A 20,337-nucleotide genomic window follows, 5' to 3' on the forward strand; every position below is an offset into this window, starting at 1 on the left:
TAAATTGGATTAGTTATTTGTCACAGTTCCCTGCAATTACCAGATATCATTCTCTGTTCCCACTAGGGTCCTAGAACTTAGCTTCTGAGATGGAGAACAGGGGTCCCATTTCTCTCAGGGGCAGCTAGAGCACTTCAGAGTATGCTAAGCTGGGGTGTGGAAAAGGTTTTCCAGAGTGTTAGTTTAGCTCTTTTAGCATGAGATCACAGGTGGTGTTCCAAAGCACAAGGCAATACCAAAGTGTTACAGTTCTTGGTTAAGCTGCTGTGCTAAGCACTGCAGATGCAGGCTTTAGCCCATGCCTGGCCAGCTTGCAGCCAAGGCACAGGCCAGGTGAGACAAGGCCTGCCTGGTGGAGGATAAATGATGAGTCTCAGGTGGTCTTGAAGTGAGAAGCATGTACCTTTATTCATGTGAAATCAAGGGCAATATAAACCCTGGGCAGAGGGAGGGATTTCCAGGGTAAATGTGTTTGATTCACTGGGCTCAGGTGTCAGAGATCCTTAATGGGCCTATCACAAGGGAAATACCACACTTAATTATCCAATGGGGGTGGGAGGGATCTCCAAGTACAATTGAAGGTCAGTGCTGGAAGAAGATCCTTAGCAGGGTGGGGCATTTCCAGTAGTTCCTACAAGCTTGCTAGGAGTTTCCTTATTAGGGAAGGGTCCAGCCTGTGCCCTAAGAGCTATGTGACCCATCTGGGGGTCACCCAGATGAGGGGAGATTTTTTGAGAAAAGGCAATCTATCACCATAGACCAACTTCATTCAACCTTATCTAGCAGAGCCATAATTAACTGCACTGGTGAAACTAGGTGGTGTACTCAGACTTGGCAACAGATAGAATTTTAAAAGTAATTAGGAAGCATTATCTTCTAGAATTTTCTTGGAGGTTCTTTTTATGAGTATACCAAGCAACAGATCATTAATTAGCATATTGTCCATCAAAACAGCAGGAAAATGACATCAAATTGAAAGTTTATTTATGGAAAAATTAAGTGTATACATTGGGATTCAGTAGTCCTACCCACTCTCTCTGATATGTCATTTTTAGTAGGTTTGCTCAAATGACAGGTCTTGCGTACTGGCCATAAAGCATGAACTGACTTAAATATATAAATTGGCACTTTCAGTGAGATTTATTCCAAGTTCCTATAGAAACCCTAGTTCCCATATATCACTTATCAATGTACTTGTCACAATAAACAAGTACTAGCATGTAATTCAAGTCCACTGTACTGATTTACTGTTCAGTCACTTTCTGCTCTTAAGATCCCCTCCAAAAGCGAAATTTGGAGTTGTCCTAAGTTTTAGGGTGTGGTGGTTAGGTATTTTGTACGTAGTAAACCATCAAATATCAATATGGTAACACTAACTGTTGACTGATTGCTCACTAGCTGTTGCTACTGTTGGCAGGGAATCTGCTAATACAGTACTCATTTACAACATGATTGCAAAGTGAGAACGCTATGGAAGAATTCAGGAATTATCTCTCACTGCCCATGTTTAGATTTGCCTCTACTGATCTCTCACTGCCCATGTTTAGATTTGCCTCTACTGATGGAGCATAAGACAATCATAGTCTAAAACTGTATTTGTGTGTTCCTTACATGGCCCAGGTTCTGCAGAAGCCATCTTGCTGTGAAGTTTTCAGAATTAAGAATTCAGAGTATATCCAAAGATCTTTTTTTCTTTGAATCCCAAATAATTCTCAAAAATTTTATCTCTCAAATATATTAAAAACAAAACTGGTAATGTACATGTATACAAACCTTATAATTTTCACTCTGATATTAGTTTCTATCTAGCTGAAGTTTTCCACACAGTACTAGTTTTATGATTGCAATTGGCTTAAGCTATGAAAATTATATACAAGGAAATTAGGGGTGTTGCAGTACTTGGTTGCAAATAATTTGCCATCTGGTGTTGGGTCAGAAAATGCAATTTCATTAGTGCTGAGAAAACAGCCAAACATGAAGCAATTCCTACAAAAAAAAAGAAAAACTCATTTATCACTAAAATCTTGGATTTCAATTAAACATATATTAAACAATATAAGTAACTGATTAAAACTACTATTTATGGTACCAGAATGCTTGGATTTAGAGATGATGACTCTTGGCATCATCTCAGATGAGAAACTCAAAGGTTCTCAGGCTGGAAGGAGAAAGAAAACCAATTTCCTCAAGTTGTCTTCTGATTTCCACATGCATGCCATTGCATGTGTTTACCGGGAAAACACAAAAATGATACCACCATACTCACTAAAATCAAACCAAACCAAAAACCCCAACAGCAATATTTTTGTTGTTCTGCTTTTAAAACAGGGTCTCTAGATAGCCCAGGAATTATGATCCTCTTCTTCCTCCCAAGTGCCACCACAATTAGTCTCATCATTAGCAAGAAATTATTTTTTTCCCAAACCAAATATTTTTTCCCAAACCAAATACAGAGGTTTGAGATGGCTAAAAACAATCTATAATTTCCTCAATCTTGCTCAACTATAATTAAAAGTAATGAAAATAAAATAGTTAGAAGGGGTTCAAGGCTGGTGAAACGGCACTGCCACGCCTGATGATCTGAACTCAAACTCCAGGACCATGTATGGACAAGGTGGTCGGCGAGAACCCATTCCTGCAAGTTGTCCTCTAGCTCTCTCTATATGCCAAGGCACACAAATCACACCCCCCCAATCAGTTAATAAATGTTAAAAATAAAACAAAAAACCTTCTAGGGGATTCTGTGAAATAACTTGCTCTATTCTCAATGATAGCTAGTTTTGTCAACTTGATTAACAGATGATCCAGTAAAGTACATCTCCAGCTGTGTCTAAATGCATCTGCATACGCAATTAGATCAGGAAGCTCTAAACATTAACAAATTATCCTTGATGGGTTCATGGGAGGTGGTGCCCCATAAGAGGGAATAGGTTGCTTGGGCATGTTCTGAAGATGCTTTATGTTGTCCCAGCTTCATCCTGTATTTCCCTTTCTTTTGGTCCTGGACACCATGAGGGAAGTTGTTCTGCTCTTCAATGCAGAACAATCATTCAATCATTACAATCAATCCCTGTATAGTGAACTACTGACACTTCTGAAATCATGAGTCAAAATAAACCATTCCTGCTTTAAACCATGTCAAGCACCCTGTTACAACCATAAAAAGGTAAAACACTTCAAATTCTTCAATGCTATAGAAGACAATGAAGGGCTAAGAAATCATCCCAGGTAAATGGAGAGTCTAACAAGCCTGGACATGGTGCCAAACACTGTTAGATCCAGCACCTGGCAGTCTGTGGCAGAAACATAATTAGCTCAAGGATAGTCTGAGGTACATAGATGTCACACAGCATGAAAAAAATGAACACCTAATGTGGTGGGTCTCAACCTTCCTAATGCTGTGACCCTTTAATATAGTTTCTCATGTTGTGGTGTACCCTAGCCATAAAATTATTTTCATTGCTACTTCATAACTGTAATTTTAGAGAAGTGGTGTCTCAGTTCCTAAGACCACTGGAAATAGGTTCTTTCCAATGGTCACCACCTACAGGTTGAGAACTGCTGATCTAAAAGACATAACCACTATATGAAGTGACCATCATAAGAAAAAACAAAACAAAACAAAACAAAATCAAAACACTGCTGGAAAGGCATTTGAAATAAGTTGTGAAAATGAATAAGCTGGGCACAGTGACACCTACCTATAATCCCAGCACTTGGGGAGGCAGAGGCAAGCAGGCAAATCTCTGTGAGTTCAAGGCCAGCCTAGTCCACAAAGTGAGTCCAGGACAACCAAGGCTACACAGAGAAACCCTGTCTTGAAAGAAAACATAACAAAACAGAAAAACAAATAAAGCAGGGGACTGAAGAGATGGTTCCATGGTTAGAAGTACATATGTACTTGTGGTAGTTTTAAGAGAATGGCCTTTTAGGCTCACATATTTGAATACTAGGTCCCTAGTTGGTAGAAATATTTGGGAAGGATGAAGGAGGTGTGTCATTAGGAACTGGCTTTGCTATTTCAAAGCCCATGCTATTCCCAGTTAGTTTTCTCTGCCTCATGCCTATGGATAAGATGTGAGCTCTCAGCCACTGACTGCTCTAGGACCATGCCTTCCTGCCTGCCTGCCTGCCTACTGATGGTCATGGATTCCAACCCCCTGGAACTGTGATCCCCAAATTAAATGCTTTCTTTAAGAAGTTGCCTTGATAATACTGTTTTGCCACAGTAGTAGACAAGTAACAAAAACAGTACTGCTCTTGCAGAGGACCAGAGTTTGGTTCCCAGTACCTATATCAGGTGGCTCACAGCTACCTATAACTCCAGCTCTAAATCTAATATCCTTTTCTGGACTACAAAGATGCTGCACTCACATGGTTATAATCACACAGACATACATACAAACAGACAAACAATATATCTTAAATCCAAAATAAAGTAGGCATGGTGGTGTATGTTTGCAATTCTAGCACATGAAACAGAATCACTAGTTCAAGGCCAGCCAAGGGAGGTTCTGGGAATGCTAACAAGTCATGGTGCAAGGTCTAGAGCTGTTCTGTCTCCTTACCTGACAGTGTCGACCAGTCGCCTTGCAATGCGCTTTCTTCTTTTCAGTCTGAAGACCCAGATTCTACTTATCCCACAGATTGCAGGTTCCGGTACATCTGAACACCGCCAAGCTCTAGAACATTCTTTAGTGGAACTTGGTTCTGACAGGACACGAAATGCCTGCAATGACACACAGCAGTGTCTACAGTTAAAAACACAGACAAGTTTACTTTTAAAAAGCAAACAAAAATCCAAACTTTAAACGAAACCTGTTTATAGTTAATCTCCAAAAAAGTAATATTCTGCTATTCCTTATATTTATATGTACGAGCGTTCTTTCTGTGTGTATGTATGTGCACTTGTGTGCCCGATGTCTGCAGAGGTCAGAAAAGGGTACTGGATCCCCTGGAACTGGAATAATCAATGGTCATGAAACGTGGGTTGACATTAAAGTAGAAAGCTTCTGCACATCAAAGGACACAACATGGACAAAGACAATTTAGGAGAAAATATCTACAAACTGTATACACCATAAGGAATCAAAGTCAAAAATATAGAAGGAACTCAATTCAATAACAAGAAAGTAACACAAATTTTAAAATCAAACAAGGGTGTTCAACAAGATGGTTCAATAGGAAAAGCACTTGTTGTACAACAATGACAACCTGAGTTTACTCCCAAGATCTCAGTGGAGAGAAGCAACCCCACACATGCCAATTTCATACATCATGTACACAGTAATAATAATGTACAAATTTATAAAGTGAGATGAGGACTTGACTTCCCCTTTTGAAAAAGACTTACATATGGCCCACAGAGGTTTGAAGGAATGCTCAATACTACTATAATCAAGGAAATGCAGGTGAGAATAAGAAGGTATCACAGCACATCTGTTAGAATGGTTGGTTATATGTAAAAGTAAAAAGTCTGGGCAAAGACAGGAAACAAAGAACCCATGTATGCAGCCTGTGGGAATCTAACAGTAAGTAGTGGAAACCGTGGAAGTCTCTCAAAACAAACACACCAAAATTAAAACTAACAACAAAACCATGACTCAGTGCTTCTACTTCAGGGTATGTATCCATAATAAAAAGTGGGAGATTCATTGCAGCATCACACACAAAACTCAGGGCAGAGTCAACTTGAGTGTTCCTCAATGAATAAAGAAAATAAAAAAAATAAAATAGCTGCTGGTGAAATTCTATTCAACTATAACATGAAATCTTGACACCTGGGGCAAATGGATAGATCCAAAGGACATGACAAGTACAATCAGTCATCACAAAATGGCAGATCTTACATAATCTAACAAATGCAGAATCTAAAAAGTTGGCAGGAACTAGAAAACTGTGAGGGAAGGTAGTAGTTTGTCAACATTCATTTAGACAGAGTTAAGTTCTGGAGGCCTCTACATGTTTATATGCTTGAATGTGTATATGCATGTATGTATAAGGTATGTCCAGTATAGTTAAGCCAGACCCAGTACAGAAGACTGAGGAGGAAGACCACAACTTCAAGATCAACCTGATCAATTTGCAGAGAATTTCTCTCAAACTGTTTAACCTGCTGTTTTAATCTATGGTGACATTTTAAATCAAGGCAGTTAACATTTTTATCACCATACTTATTTCCCATGAGGAAAACAAAGATGTAATTCGACAATTTTCAAGTATGTATACATGCATGCACAGTACTGGGATAAAATCTAGAACCCTGTGCATGCTATCCAAATGCTCTACTGCTCCTTTGGTACTTTTGCTGTCAGTACAAGTTGTCTGTTGGCATTCTCTCCCAGCACCAACTTTATTAAGGTATAACCAACAAAAGATAATGCATATCTGCTCTTAATTGATAAAACACAAAAGCTACTCTCTTCTAACTTTTAATAACAGGAAAACTGTTTTCTAGAACACCACTAATTAGTGTCTGAAGTAGATTTTAGTTGGGCATAGTGGCACACACCTTTAATTCCAGACTTGCAAGGCGAAGGCAGGAGGATCTCTGAGTTCCAGGCCAAAAAGAGCTGGAGACTCTGCCTTTCATACATCCACTATGCTACTACGTAATAACTTAGGACTAGATTCTTACATAAAATCACTACATTTTAATAATCCCAGGAAGGGAAATGGCTACATGAAAACAGACTTATTCTGCTTATAAAAGACAAAATAACAAATACAATATAAATGAATGAATTTAATTAGTCAAAGATATTTTAATAATGTAAAAGACAGCATACCTGTTTGATGGGTTCCGCAATTAAACATCCAACTACTCTCTTTTCATCAATAAAGAGGAAAGTTTTGGTTTTGTTTGGATACATGGGAACAACCTGCTGGAAGCCCAATTCCAGATCCACAAGTTCTTGGACATCTTCTACCTAAAGTGATAAAACCATAACGTAAACTTGTTTAAAAAAAAAAAATCACAATAAAAATTAAGTATGTGTATATCCTGATAAAACATGATAACCAGCATTTAGCTTCTTTTATGTCTATTTTCTAAATTTATATATTATCAGACTTATATATCAAAATTCATACACACACCTGGTACTTAGGGAAAAGGGCCTAACAACATATTTTGAAGAATGCCTTTAACAGACATTCAGAATCCTAGTGGAGAGGAAGAATGAGAGTATGAAGCAGATTTATTTTAGCCTTATTTATTATTCCTGTTGGCGACATTCAACTCAGGAAACAGAAGCAACACCAACAGAGAACACATCTTACTGGGATTCTGTAAAAGCCACTATAAATGCTTAGCCTATACAACAAGAAGGCTGTTGGCACACCAGGAAAGCAGTTCAGTATGGTGGTTTTCTTGAGTGAGGAGAGGAGAAAAACAACCCCATACCTTTTTGATGGCATAACTTGGATCTTGTGGCAGGACCAACACGATCTTCCCATCCCAAAACTCTGCTACTACCCGCTCTCTTTTCCAGCCCTGCCAAAGCCAGGAAAGAGGAAAAATCATTCATTTATAAACAAAGTACACAAAATACTTTGGTTTGAAGATGTCAAGAAAGGCAAAATGGAGGTTCAGGCTTGACCACTCCTTCCTTGTATAGACCAGCAGTTCTCAATCTGTTGGTCAAGATCCTTTTCATAGGGGTCACCCAAGACCATCAGAAATATCAGATATTTACATTTAAATTCATAGCAGTAGCAAAACCAGTTTTGAAGCAGCAACAAAAATAATCTTATGCCTGGGGGGGATGTCACCACAACATGAGGAACTGCATTAAAGAGTTGCAGCAATTCTTCTCTCTGCAGTGACTGTGCAGAATACCCATGGCTATTTAAGGGGCTGCAAACAAGGTACTGGTGTTCGGTCCTAACAGGACATGTATACCATTCCCTCAAAAGCCCAGAGAACATTGCAGAAGAGAAAAGAGAAAGAGCCAGAAAATGCCATCTTCTGCTTATGACACAGCAACTCCGATTCTGAACTCATAGCAGCTGTAGCCTGCACTGGATCTGAATAAGAACTGCTAAATTATCTGAGACTGGGCAGTAAGCCGAGTTACAAGATGTGAAAGATACAAATAAACTAAAGATAGACAGACAGAGGGAGAAGGAGGGAAGATAAACCCAGAGACAGAGAGAGAGAGAAGATAAACCCAGGTAATCCTGAGGCACAAATGCTTTCTCCTTTCAGTAACTCAGCATAGGTCTGACCCTATTATGTTTGAATGTGAAATGTCTCTCACAGGTAACTGTGTTTGAATACTTGTTCCCCTGCTGATAGTGCTGTTTGAGAAGGTTGTGCAATCTTCAGAAAATGGACCGCCACTGGAAGAAGTGGACTACTGGGGGGAGGGGAGACGGGATACTAGGCATTGAGGTTTTATAGCTGGGTTCCATTTTCTGTCCACTCACTGCTTCCTGATCACAGTGTGACCAGCTGGCCTCCTATTCCTGACAACCATGCCTTAAGTTGTGTCTTCACCATAGTGGGATGATTCCCTTCAACTATACTCCAGAATAAACCCTTCCCTCTTTGTCACAGTAGGGAGAAAGGCAATTAGTTAGCTCTACACAAAGAAACGCAGAAACTCTCATTCATATATTCATTTAGCATTTCTGTCCATATCCCTCTAAATGTGTATAACCTCACAGGATGTAGTCCTGAAGAGCCTACTAATTGTGCTAAGTTCTCTACTTTCATGGGCTTCTGTCAGTGAACCGTCTCTATGTATGTACATATGTGACAGGTGTGCACTGGCAATATCCTGTTATTTTCATCCCTGTACCTTAAAAGAGTACATGGTCATCGTTTTGCCACCCTAATCCCAATCTTCTGCAGAGTGCAGGGATTTACTTAATGTTGTACACTGGATTGCTAAGTCTGAAACAGCATTATGTAACAACCTAAACTTTAGGCTTAGGTATAACTCCAGTCATGTTTGCCTATATGTAAGGGCCTGGGTTTGATGCCCAGCACTGAAGGACAACAACAACAACAAAACAAAACAGCTAACTTTTTAATAGCATCAACCTCAAGTACTTATATTTCCCAGGATTGTGTGTGTTGTATAACACACAACCTTTGTGTATGTGCCAGCCAGAAGAGGACATTCTCGGCCTTATTCCTTGAAACAGGGTTCTCACTGAATATGCAGACACTTAACAGAGCCCAGAAATCCTTCGCGTTGGCCTGTGGCTCCTCTGTAGCCACATCTGGTGCAGGAAGCACCCTGACTCTTTAGTCATTTCAATAGCCTGATATGTTTGTATTTTTAAGGCATGGTTCACTCTTGTAGCTCAAACTGACAGACTGACCTGAAACTTACTATGTACCCAAGACCAAATATCAACTCACAATGATCCTCATACCTCAACCTTTTCCCAAATGATGGGACCACAGGTAGGAGCTAACGTGCCCAGCTAGCCTCTACTGGAAGCAATGAAATAATTATGAATATACCAACAAATAATGCACAAAATGCATCCTTTCATACAGTTTTACCTTTCGGACAAACAGACTTCTCAACTCACCACATACTTAATTCCCTCCAGAAATCTATGGTGATGCTGGAGATGATGCACTTCGTCTTCAGGGTTCGAAGCAGTATAGATCATGCCACAAGACTTACATAGAGTTGTCCCAAAATGTTTCTGACCTGCATCCTAAATTGAAGAACAAGCAGACAGCCAAACAAAATCATAAACATTGCCTCATTTCAAAGAGAAGGGAAAACATTTTGGAACTTCTGTATTAATCAGTGGGTTTTTTTGTCTTTAAGTTGTTTGGAGTGTTAAATTCTTTATCCTTCAATACTAAAATTCTTTGCCTCAAGAGTTGATAAGGCTCTACCAACTCCATTCTCATAAAACATGGTTTTAATTTCATTGAAAAAAAGTCTGCTGGTTGTGCACCCCTTTAATCCCAGCACTCAAAGAGGTAGAGGCAGGTGGATCACTGTGAGTTCAAGGACAGCCTGGTTTACAAAGCAATTCCAGGATAGCTAAGGCTACACAGAAAAACCCTGTCTAGAAAAACCAAACCCAACCCAAACCAACCAACCAAAAAGAAGAAAGAAAATACTAGATTCTGGATTATTTAAGACAGGGATTGGCAGTTTTTCTGTGAAAAAATAGAAGTAAATTCTTTAGGCTTTCAGGCCATGTATGGTCATGCTGTTTGGGGAGGTTTTGGAACCTTTAGGAGGTACAGTTTCCCTAGGAAGTCTATCGATGCAGGACAGCCTTTGAAACTAATAAGACTTCTTGATGTTGTCTCTACTTCCTGTCTGAGGCTGAACTGGGACTAGCCAGCTTCCTACTCTGGCTGCCTATTATATTCTCCTTATCATTATGACTTCCCCCCTCTGGAACCAGAAACCCAAATCAACTCTTTCTTCTTTAAATCATTGTATTTTATCAAAGCAACAGAAAAGTAGCTAATATAGTCATATATTCTTTGCTTTGCTTTAAAATTTTCTGAAAGCCTGTCCTGGAGGCACAGGCTTACAATCACAGCTACCCCAGAAGCTGAGGATTACAAGTTCAAGGCCAGCTTAGGCAATTTAAAAATAAAAAGCCTTGGAGGTGCTGTGTAGCTTAGTGGCAGAGTCTTGTTTTTCTATGAATGAGACTATTAGGCTCAATTCCTAGAATCAAAAACAAACAAAAACACTTAAAAATGTTAACTACATTTTTCAGCTTAGAGATTATTATAGAATCTGGATCCAGCCCATGGCCAGACTTTGCTAAACTTAATTCTAATTCAACATTGCAATTTCCATTGCATCTTTTGTTGATCAATACTTTTCTTACCTGGAATAAGCCATTCATAGCATTCTACTCACATACTAGCACTTCCCAAAACTATGAGCCCTAAAGTACTGGCTAACTTTGAAGGTTACTACAACAAAAATGGCAATTACAAATTTGGAAATCCACAACCAAAGATAACTATGCTGAAAGGCTGCCTGTTCTACCTGCAGAGAGACCTATATTTTAAATTTACTCACAATGACGAATTGGTCTTTTCCTCCTTTATTTGTATCTCTGGAATTAATATTTTTCTGTACATTTGTCTGTTTCAATAAGTTAGCACATGCAGTAGATTCCACAGAAGACTGTTCTTCAGGTGGCAATCTAGAAAGAAAGGTTCACCCGGAAATAATCACTCAGAAGAACATAATGAGTAAATTCAGTGTCAATACTCAAATCCAGATTTGACTTGTAGCCAAATCTGTAGGACTAGACATGACAGTTAGAAACCTGGTCTCAGAAAATAAGTTGAGCAGCAACTTAGGAGTACCACCAAGGCTGACCTCTGGCTTCCACGGGAATGTGTATATATGTGCACACGTGTGCACACACAAGTATGCACACAGGCACAGAGGGGGAGAGGGAGAGAAAGGGAGAGAGGAAAGGAAAAGGGAGGGGAGGAGAAAGATAAGAGTAGGCCAAAACTTCTTTGCTAAATAGCTAATCATTCAACACTGAATGGGTGAGAAAAAAATGAATGTTTTTAGAAAGATGTTCTGACAATACAAAACTTATACCTTCTACTCATGTTCTCTACCCACCCTTACCTCCCCGTCACGCAATTTAGCTTCAGCTATGACTCATAACTACATTAAACCATTCTTTACTTTTCTGACTATAATTTTTTCCATTTGTAAAACTAACATCTAGTCAATTATAAATGTTACTGTTAATATATTGTCATCTAAGGAAGGCACTATAACCCAATGGGCTTTTGATTCAAATGTGAATTGTATTCCCAGCTGTGGAACTGAGCACCTTACTAGCCAAGCAATAATGGCTAAATTACTGTTTCCTCAGCTGAGAGGATTCAATACTAATATAATAGTATTTACCTTCTAGATTGTCCTGAGGATCCTTAAGTAAAACAATAAACTAATCACTACAGGCCAGCTACTATATAATAATGTAACAATTATTACTCAAGTCCATGGAAGATCTATTCTATCTCAACGAAAAAAATCTTGTCTCCTACTCTCAATATTATTCTTCTTTCACCTTAGTGATAAAGAAAAAAAAAAGCCTTATAAGAGAATAAAAGAAACCTATATAATTACCAAAATCAGGACATTAAAACAAAAATAATTCCTACCTTTTTGTATTCACTGAAGAAACACTGAAGATGGGATAGACAGACTCGGGAGAAACTGTTAGGGGGAAAAGCAGCAATAGGTTGCATTACCAAATAAAATCTAAGCTTTGCCTCCTAAGACTGAAGGTTAAAAAGAACAAAACATTTACATTACTTGACTTCAAGAGTCAACCATAATTAAACCAATGCAAAAAGAGACAGGTAGATGTATGGAACAAAGGAGATCAGAAATTGAACCTCACAAATAAAGCAATGGTAGTCTTTGACAAATGGTGCTAGAGCAATTGGGCACCATTCAAAATGGATCACTAATCAAAATGCAAATTATGCAGTAGTGGTGCATGCCTTTAATCCCAGCACTGGAGGGTGGGGGAAAGGCAGGTAGATCTCTGAGTTCAGGCCAGCCTGGTCTACACAAAAGAAACACTGACTCATAAGAGAAAAAAAAAAAAAAAAAAGTATAGAATAGATCTCGTAACACTGGATTAGAGACATCAATAGGAACTCATGCTAAAACAAGAAGAGGAAGACACACAGAAACAAATGTCTGTACTCCTCGGTCCTGTCTGGAGAGAGGACCTGGAAGCAACAGCACTCTAGTAGCAATCATACTCAGAGCCCAGATCCTGATTTCTAAATACCATTCTCCAATAGAAGGAATCAAGGTTCGGAGGAGAAATTGCTGATTCTGGGCTGGAGCAAAGGAAATACAGATAATGTAAGTAGGACTGGTAAAATGCTCAGATAAATTATCTGTGGTGGAGGCCTGATCTCAAGTTCAACCCATGTAATCAAAAACAAAACAAAAACCCAGATGCTGGGTTTGGTGCCTGTAATCCCAATACTCCTAAGGTAAAACGGAGTAAAGAGAGGAAAATCAAAGAAGCCCAAAGGTCAGTTAGTGGGAATACGAAAAACAGAAACAAGAGACCCTGACTAAACAAGGCGGAAAACAGATAAGTCACTCCAGAGAAGTGTCCTCTGACCTCCACACATGCACCATGCCATAAGTGCACCAACACTCCCACATACAATAATAATAATAATAATAATAATAATAATAATAATAAAGAAGTTAGGAAATTTAGAAATAACCAGAGCTTAAAGATAATTTTTTTTCTTCATCTGATGTGTTAATCTAAAAGCTCCTTTCCTGCTTTTCAAAATATGGTATTGCTTTACCATAGATAACAGTTCCCTAGAGATATTAGCTAGGCACCATGGTGCATGCCTATAATGCCAACACTCAGGGAAGCAGAGGCAGGCAGATCTCTGTGCACTGAAGGCCAGCCTGGTCTACAAAGTGAGTCCAGGATAGCCAGGCAGGGCTACATAAAGCCCTCTCTTGAAAAACAAAAACAAAACAACAAGAGATGTTAATGGTAAGCACAGTAATTTTCAAAAAGGCCCAGAAAATATTAGTATATATATAAAAGGTTTCATATTGGTATTAACAATGAAGTATTGCTACAAGTTGCGAGGTTAAGTAATGCAAATTTTCTTACTTGTTTTGCTCTCACCGAGTGAATTCTCTGAAGGAAAATTATGATTATCAAGTTTAGATTCCTTTGAAGAAATTACTGCACCTGAGGAATTCTGAAAATAATGAACAGGTTAAAAAAGAAAAAGTCCAATTCTTAGTTGTTTTCTCAGCAGATTTATCATGTGTAATACTTTATAGACAATTCAATTTTCAATCTTTTTTTTTTTTTTGGAAACTTCCTCTGCATTCATTGAATATGGATCGTCTTTTAAATGTCAGAGAACAGACACAGAGAGACTGCAATACTTATAAAAATGGGTGCTTCAAGGGTTGGAGAGATGGCACAGTGGCTTAGAGCTCTGGCTGCTCTTCCAACCAGCACCCACAGAGTGGTTCAATTGCCTGTAGCTCCAGTTTCAGGGACTAGAATTCCCTTCTGTCCTGAGAGCACCACATTCACACATACATACCTCTCCAGAGCTGAAGCTGTCATACACACTAACATAATAAAATCTTAAGTATACTTCCAGATGAAGATGGCATAATGAAAATTCTAGACCTTTCTTTTCATTATTATGAAATTAACTTTAAGTTAGTGAAAAATAGAAAAAGAAAAAGATAAACTTTCTCTTAAACTAAAAAGGGATAATTCCCATCATGGACTATAAAAAACAATAACCAGGGCTTGAGAGATAGGTAGGTAGGTTGGTAAAGTTCTTGCTGTGTGGTATGAGAATCTGAGTTGGATCCCAGCATCTGATGGTGCTTATAATCTCTGGGCTACGGAGTATACACAGGCAGCATAGGTGGATCCTGGGCCGATGAAGAGCCCCTGTCTCAAAAAAAGTCTCAAGGTAGATAGCACCCGAGAAACACTTGCCACTGACTTCTTACCTCCATGTGTATGCACGGGGACGCATGCAAACATACACACTGTAACAGAAACCACATCCCAGGGTCATTGGAGGGAGTCTTGTCTATTAACAGTTCCTTTTTTGGGGGGAGGGTTTCGAGACAGGGTTTCTCTGTGTAGCTCCGGCTGTCCTGGAACTCACTCGGTAGACCAGGCTGGCCTTAACTCAAGAGATCTGCCTGCCTCAGCCTCCACTGGGATTAAAGGTGTGAACCAGCACTTGACTCAGTTCCTACTTTTTAACAGTAGCAGAGAGCTACCAAAGTAGGAAATTCCACACATTCCAGAAAATACTAAGGTTAAAAGAGGTCTCACTTCTTTCTACCTGTCTTTACTGTCTGGTTTTATAAAGGCAGTCCTTCAAACTATAAAAAAAATAAAATTTTATTTACTTAATATGATCTACATAATTAGGCACACATCATTTATATCTAAGCTTTATTAAACCACCAACTGTTTTTAGATGATACATTTAACTTACCTTTTTTAGTTTTTCATTTTTACTTCTTGCATCCAATAGCTCAACATTCGATTTCTCTTCCACTAACAAGGCCTTTGGTACTTGCTCTGCCTCTGGAGCAGCATCTTCAGTCACCTCTGGTAACGGCTTTTCTTCCAGAGTTGATTTTTTAAGAGTGTTTCTTTTTCTAACAAAAAATGCTGCTCCACCCTGGAGTGTAACTTGTGGTTTTATTTTCTGGCTTAGGACTCGAGGAGTATTTGGAAAACAACTGTTCTCTTTATCCACAACTGGCTTATAGCTCACTTGATTTGGCTTGGAATTTTTGGCATTTCTTGACATAGTATTGATGTGCTTATAATTTGGTTGATATTTAGCAGTTAAACTCTTCTGTGGTTTTTTGTTCTTCTTGGTACGAAGCGTTTTTTTCTGAATTTTTTCTGTCACACTGGGAAAAGGTTTATCTCCATTTTTAGTTGCTACACAAATAGATCTATACTCTCTTACCAACTTCCTCTGGAGTGGATTGAGGTAGTGCTTATCTTTATTGTAGAAAGATACAGCAGATAAAGATTTAAATAGTGAGTCGTGGTTTGTAAATGTCAACCTATTTTCAGTTGTTTTGCATGGACTTAAAGTGAAATGGCATTGTTGGGAGCAAGACTTTTCTTCCTTCTGATCACTGCTTTGACAAGTACGTTTATTAGGTGATGGAAAGAGATTCTCAGTAATTCTTAAACTTAATTTGCTGGATGAAATATCTGTTAATAGGCTACAAAAAGAAATGAAACAAAGTTCATTGGTAAGTTCATGTTTTTCTTCATAATTTATTTAGATCCACTAGTAAACTTCTCTGTACTAGTCATAAAAAAAAAAGTCTTCTCCATTGTTTGACATATTCACATTATCTGTTTAACAGAATCCTCAAATTCTATCTTTATTTTAAAAGATTTATTTATTATTTACAGTGTTCTGCCTGCATGCCAGAAGAGGCACCAGATCTCAGTAAAGATGGTTATAAGCCACCATGTGGTTGCTGGGAATTGAACCCAGGACCGTTAGGAAGAACAAGCAGTGTTAACCTCTGAGCCATCTCTCCAGCCCTTAAATACATTTCCAAAGACAACATTCCTAAGCTGGGCATGGTGGCACATACCTTTAATGACCCCCCTCCCCTCTGTACTCATGAGGCAGAGGCAGGCAGATCTCTGTGACTTGAAGGCTAGCCTGATCTACATATGGAGTTTCAGGACAGCCAAGACTACATAGAAAGCCCGTCTCGAAGAAAAAAAAAAAAGATAATATTCATAAAAGCAAACAGTCTTTACAATGAAGCTTTGATATACATGTATGTGTATTTCACAATCTATTTCTTTATCTGGGCTATATAAAAATTATTCTCCATTAGATCTGAGCATGGTAGCACTGACCTTTAATCCCAAAACACAGGTGGCAAAGGCAGGAAGATCTCAATTACTTTGAGGCCAACCTGGTATTCAGTTAAGATTGTTTCAAATGGCTGAGGGTGATGGTGCATGCCTTTAATCTCCACAGTTGGGAGGCAGAGGCGGGAAGTTTGTCCTGATCCCAGGACAGCCAAGGCTACAGAGAAACTCTGTCTAGAAAAACTATTAAAAACAAAACAAAACAAAACCAAAAAGCCAAAGGGATGGTGTTTTGGAGATATGGCCCAGCTGTTAAAAAGCACTGGCTGCAGCCAGGGCACGATGGCAAATGCCTGTAATCCCAGCATTCTGGGAGGCAGAGGCACTCAGATCTCTGAGTTCTGAGGCCAGTCTGGTCTACAAATCAAGTCCAGGATAGCCAAGGTTACACAGAGAAACCCTGTCTCGAAAAAAACAAAGCACTAGCTGCTCTTCCAGAGTACCCAGGTCTGAGTCCCTGCACGTGATGGCCCACAGTCTATAACTTCAGTCCATCTACGGGCACTGCATACATGTGGTACACAGACATACATGCATATAAAATAACCACATGTACCAAATAACTTTAAAAAAACATACAAATGATTCTCCATGTATTTTTTCCAGTTAGCCATTAAAATACCCTATGATAATAAATTTTCTTCAATAAACTGTCTTCTTGAGGCCTTTTGTATCGCTGACAAGACTGGATTTTTTTTTTCTTACAGAGTTCATATGTATAGGTTAAGACCTACCTATCACCATCATCAGCATTCAGAGTATGTTGTTTCCTCTTCCTTGGAGTAAAAGCTGCCATCATTTTAACTAAAATCCTAAAAGCAACCAAAAGGTCAGCATTCTAGTCAAAGTCATCAAGTGGATAGAAAATGCACTATGTCAAAATGGTATTTTAAAAATCTGAATTCTAAATTGAAAAAAATACCCAAGGGGAAAACTGTTTTGAGATAGAGCCTCACATAGCTGAGGTTAGTCTCAAATCCAAACTCACTCACCCTGGGACCAAGGATGAACTTGAACTTTTGAACTTTCCAAGGCTGGGATCACAGGCTAAGCCAAGAAACAGATTAAAAAAAAACAAACAGCAACCGAAACCAAACCAGGCCGGTGTGAGGGTGCCAATGGGGGGCTCAGGCAAAGGTCTCCTGAGTTTGAGGCCAGCCTGGGCCACAGAGGTTTCAAAAAGAGAAGTAAAGCAGTAAATAATTTTAACAGAGACTTAAACAGTGCTAGTGCTAGAGGAAGGAAGGGAAGGAGGGTGGGCTGGGCAAACCCTGCAGTACAGTGGATGGGAGCGGGAAAACATACGCCTCACCTGCGCATTTCCCGCGGAAAGGTGAGCCTCCTAACGAGAGCAGATGGTCCCTAATTAGGGCTGCACTTCCCTCTAATTGAGCTAACCACGTCAAGTTTCAGCACTCCCGGTAGGCCCTCCTTGGCACCGGCCCTCCTTCCACCCTGCCCAGCGAGGGATGCTCGCCTCCCCGGCTTCCCTCACACCTCATGCCTCCTCCACACCCTTAGCGCTCTCTGACTAGCTGCGCGCTCGGCGAAGCACAGCCGGGGAGGCCCCTTCCTAGGAATCTGAGCGAGGTAAAGTGAGAAGGAACGGCCTCTCCCCAGGTCCCTCGCGGGAGCTTCCTTATTCCTAAACGACCCGACCCTCGTCGGGCTGCAGCGGAGGAGATAAGCCTCTGCCCGGAGGGAGATGAGCTCTCGAATATTCTCTCCTTCCCTTCCCCTCCCCTCGGCTCGGTGTGTCACTCCCACGGAACTCCACAGCCTCCAAACTACCCACACGCCGCGGGGATCGGGGAAGCTGCCACCCGGAGCCCGAGCCTCGCGTGGGGGAGCAGGCAGAGCGTGCCCACACCCGAGGCCCCCTGCCCCGTGACGTTACCCGCGTTCCTCAGTCTCCCCCTGGCTCGGCGTCCGCCCGGGCCGGGGACCCCCGCAGAGAGCGCCCCGCACCTCAGGAAGCCCACGACTCTCCTCACGGGAGCCCGGCGCTCGGCCAGGGCGTTCAAATTCACGCGCGCTCCTGGAGACCAGCGCCGCTGCGCTCCGATTCGCCGCTGCGCGGCGCCGCCCAGGGCCTGCGCCGTGATTGGCTCCTCTCCAGTCCCGGCCCCGCCCTCAGGGGGAGGTGGTCGCCAAGATTCTCCCGCCCTTGAGCGGCGAAGCGGTACAGGGAAGCCGCGCCTCCTGAAATCCTGCCGCAGCTTCTAGCTCCGGGCTGCGGGCCTGTGTAAGTGCCTTCTGGGAATTGTAGTTTGTGGATTAGAGGACTCGGAAGTCCAAGTCTGAGGTAGTCTGTTTGGTGTAAGCAGCTGACGGAAAGTGATTAGCTCCAAGATACGGAAGGCTCTTATTTTTCATATTGGAAGCCTGATTTTTTTTTAAAAGTCAACGACATTTTAGGTTTCCATTTCATTATAAATTTCAGGTGTTAGATACCTTACTTTTAATTTCTATTTTTAAAAGATTTTATTGTTTTTGATTATGTGCATGTCTGCGAGTGGGTATGTGCACGTGAATGCAGGGACCAGCAGAGGCCCGAAGAGTTGGATTTACTCGATTAAGTTTTAGACATTTGTAGGCCACTGAATGTGGGTGCTGGGAATTGAACTCAGGTCCTCAGCAAGAGATGTATGTTCTTAATAGCTGAGTTCAATCTCTCCAGCTTGGTGCTTTCCATATTTTATTTCACTTGTTCCTCATCACAACCCATGAACTTTGTGTTACCATTCCTACTTTACAGAAAAATAAAATGAAGGCATGGATGCAATTGCTATTTATGGGCAAGGCCTGGGACACCTCAACCCAGCACTGCTTTTATCATGTGTCCTGTGACAAGCAGAAATGCTCTAAAAGCACCCACAGGCTTCTAAGGAATTATCAGCACCTAGCAGTCTGACACGTTTAGTTCTAAATGAGTTTAATTAAGTGGTGCCCTTCTTCAAAGCTGACTGGAATGAAAGAACAAATGAGTAACAGTTTAGTTATTAATAGTATTGGCTTTTTTTTCATGATTTGTGGATGGGTCAGCTTCTTTCTTAGAAGATAGAGTGAAAGTTTCCATTGGGCAATGGTAGAACAGTATGTTTTCTTGAGGGAGATGTCTTTGAAACTGAGGCCTCACTACCCCAAACTTGGCTACAACTTAAAATCAGCCTCTGTTTCCTGAGTTCTAGAATCCTGACTGTAATAGGGCCCAGACCATAGTACAACTGACTCCATGATAGAAGTACCATTCAGGCTGTAAAACTCAGCATGTAGACAGCACCACCAGCCAAAGGAAAACAAAGACCTAATCCATCCAAGTCCATAGTTCTGGGAAAGTCTCTAAATGTACTAATCTTGCTTTTTGGCTTCTGTAGTTCCACTTCTGGTTAACTGTTTTTGCTAACTGAAGTATGTCAACCCAGAACACGGCTTTTCTGCTTAAAAGCTCACACTGGGATCTCAAACACCTAGTGTTGTAGCAAGCCAGCAAATAAAGACTTTCTATTAGTTTAACCCTGAGTCTGAGCAGTCTTCTCTGGTGAATACTCCACAACACTGACCAACACCAAGAGACCCAGAACAATAGTGGTTTTGTAAAGTAAAACAACCAGAACAACAGGGAAAACTGGTTAATAAGAGACTATGACTAGTTTCTTTTTTGAATGAGTTAAAGCCAGGAGACTTCATTATCATGAAGGTTCTACTTGACTGGAATTTCCTGTTTGGGGGAAAAATAAGGCTCTGTAAGGATTTTAAAATTTCAGTTTTTGTAGCTTTTTGTGTGGTCTAACTTGTTGGAGGGATTCAGTCAGAAAAGGAATGTTTACTAGCAATAAGAAAATATTATCAAGTCAAACCTAGGCGGCATGGGAGCATTTTACAAATTCATAG

General features: G+C 40.3%; 1 protein-coding gene across 2 annotated transcripts; it reads right to left on the reverse strand.

Moving 5' to 3' along the window:
- Nucleotides 1-389: 389 nt before the first annotated feature.
- On the reverse strand, nt 390-18,488 carry Esco2 (establishment of sister chromatid cohesion N-acetyltransferase 2). 2 transcript variants are annotated; one of them, XM_021654827.2, is made up of 11 exons: nt 18,412-18,488; nt 17,178-17,255; nt 15,020-15,770; nt 13,648-13,738; nt 12,143-12,197; nt 11,028-11,154; nt 9,550-9,681; nt 7,406-7,495; nt 6,789-6,929; nt 4,569-4,729; nt 390-1,986 (listed from the first exon to the last, which is right to left on the reverse strand). In XM_021654827.2, the coding sequence occupies exons 2-11, from the start codon at nt 17,240-17,242 to the stop codon at nt 1,836-1,838; spliced, it is 1,764 nt and encodes a 587-aa protein (XP_021510502.1). In that variant the 5' UTR covers nt 17,243-17,255; nt 18,412-18,488; the 3' UTR covers nt 390-1,835. The 2 variants fall into 2 exon arrangements, with proteins under 2 accessions (XP_021510502.1, XP_021510493.1); XM_021654818.2 differs by having other exon boundaries at nt 18,341-18,481.
- Between the last annotated feature and the right edge of the window lie 1,849 nt (nt 18,489-20,337).

Source organism: Meriones unguiculatus, chromosome 9, assembly GCF_030254825.1.
Source record: "Meriones unguiculatus strain TT.TT164.6M chromosome 9, Bangor_MerUng_6.1, whole genome shotgun sequence".
NCBI classification, from domain to species: Eukaryota; Metazoa; Chordata; class Mammalia; order Rodentia; family Muridae; genus Meriones; species Meriones unguiculatus.

Bases quoted from the DNA above. Each gene is read 5' to 3' on its own strand.
- Esco2 (XM_021654827.2), bottom strand. From the start codon at position 17,242: ATGATGGCAGCTTTTACTCCAAGGAAGAGGAAACAACATACTCTGAAT. The intron at 12,198-13,647 runs GTAAGAAAATTT...TCCCCCTAACAG, and splicing joins ACTCGGTGAGAGCAAAACAA to TTTCTCCCGAGTCTGTCTAT. The intron at 11,155-12,142 runs GTAGGAATTATT...CTTTCTTTCTAG, and splicing joins TCTTCAGTGAATACAAAAAG to ATTGCCACCTGAAGAACAGT.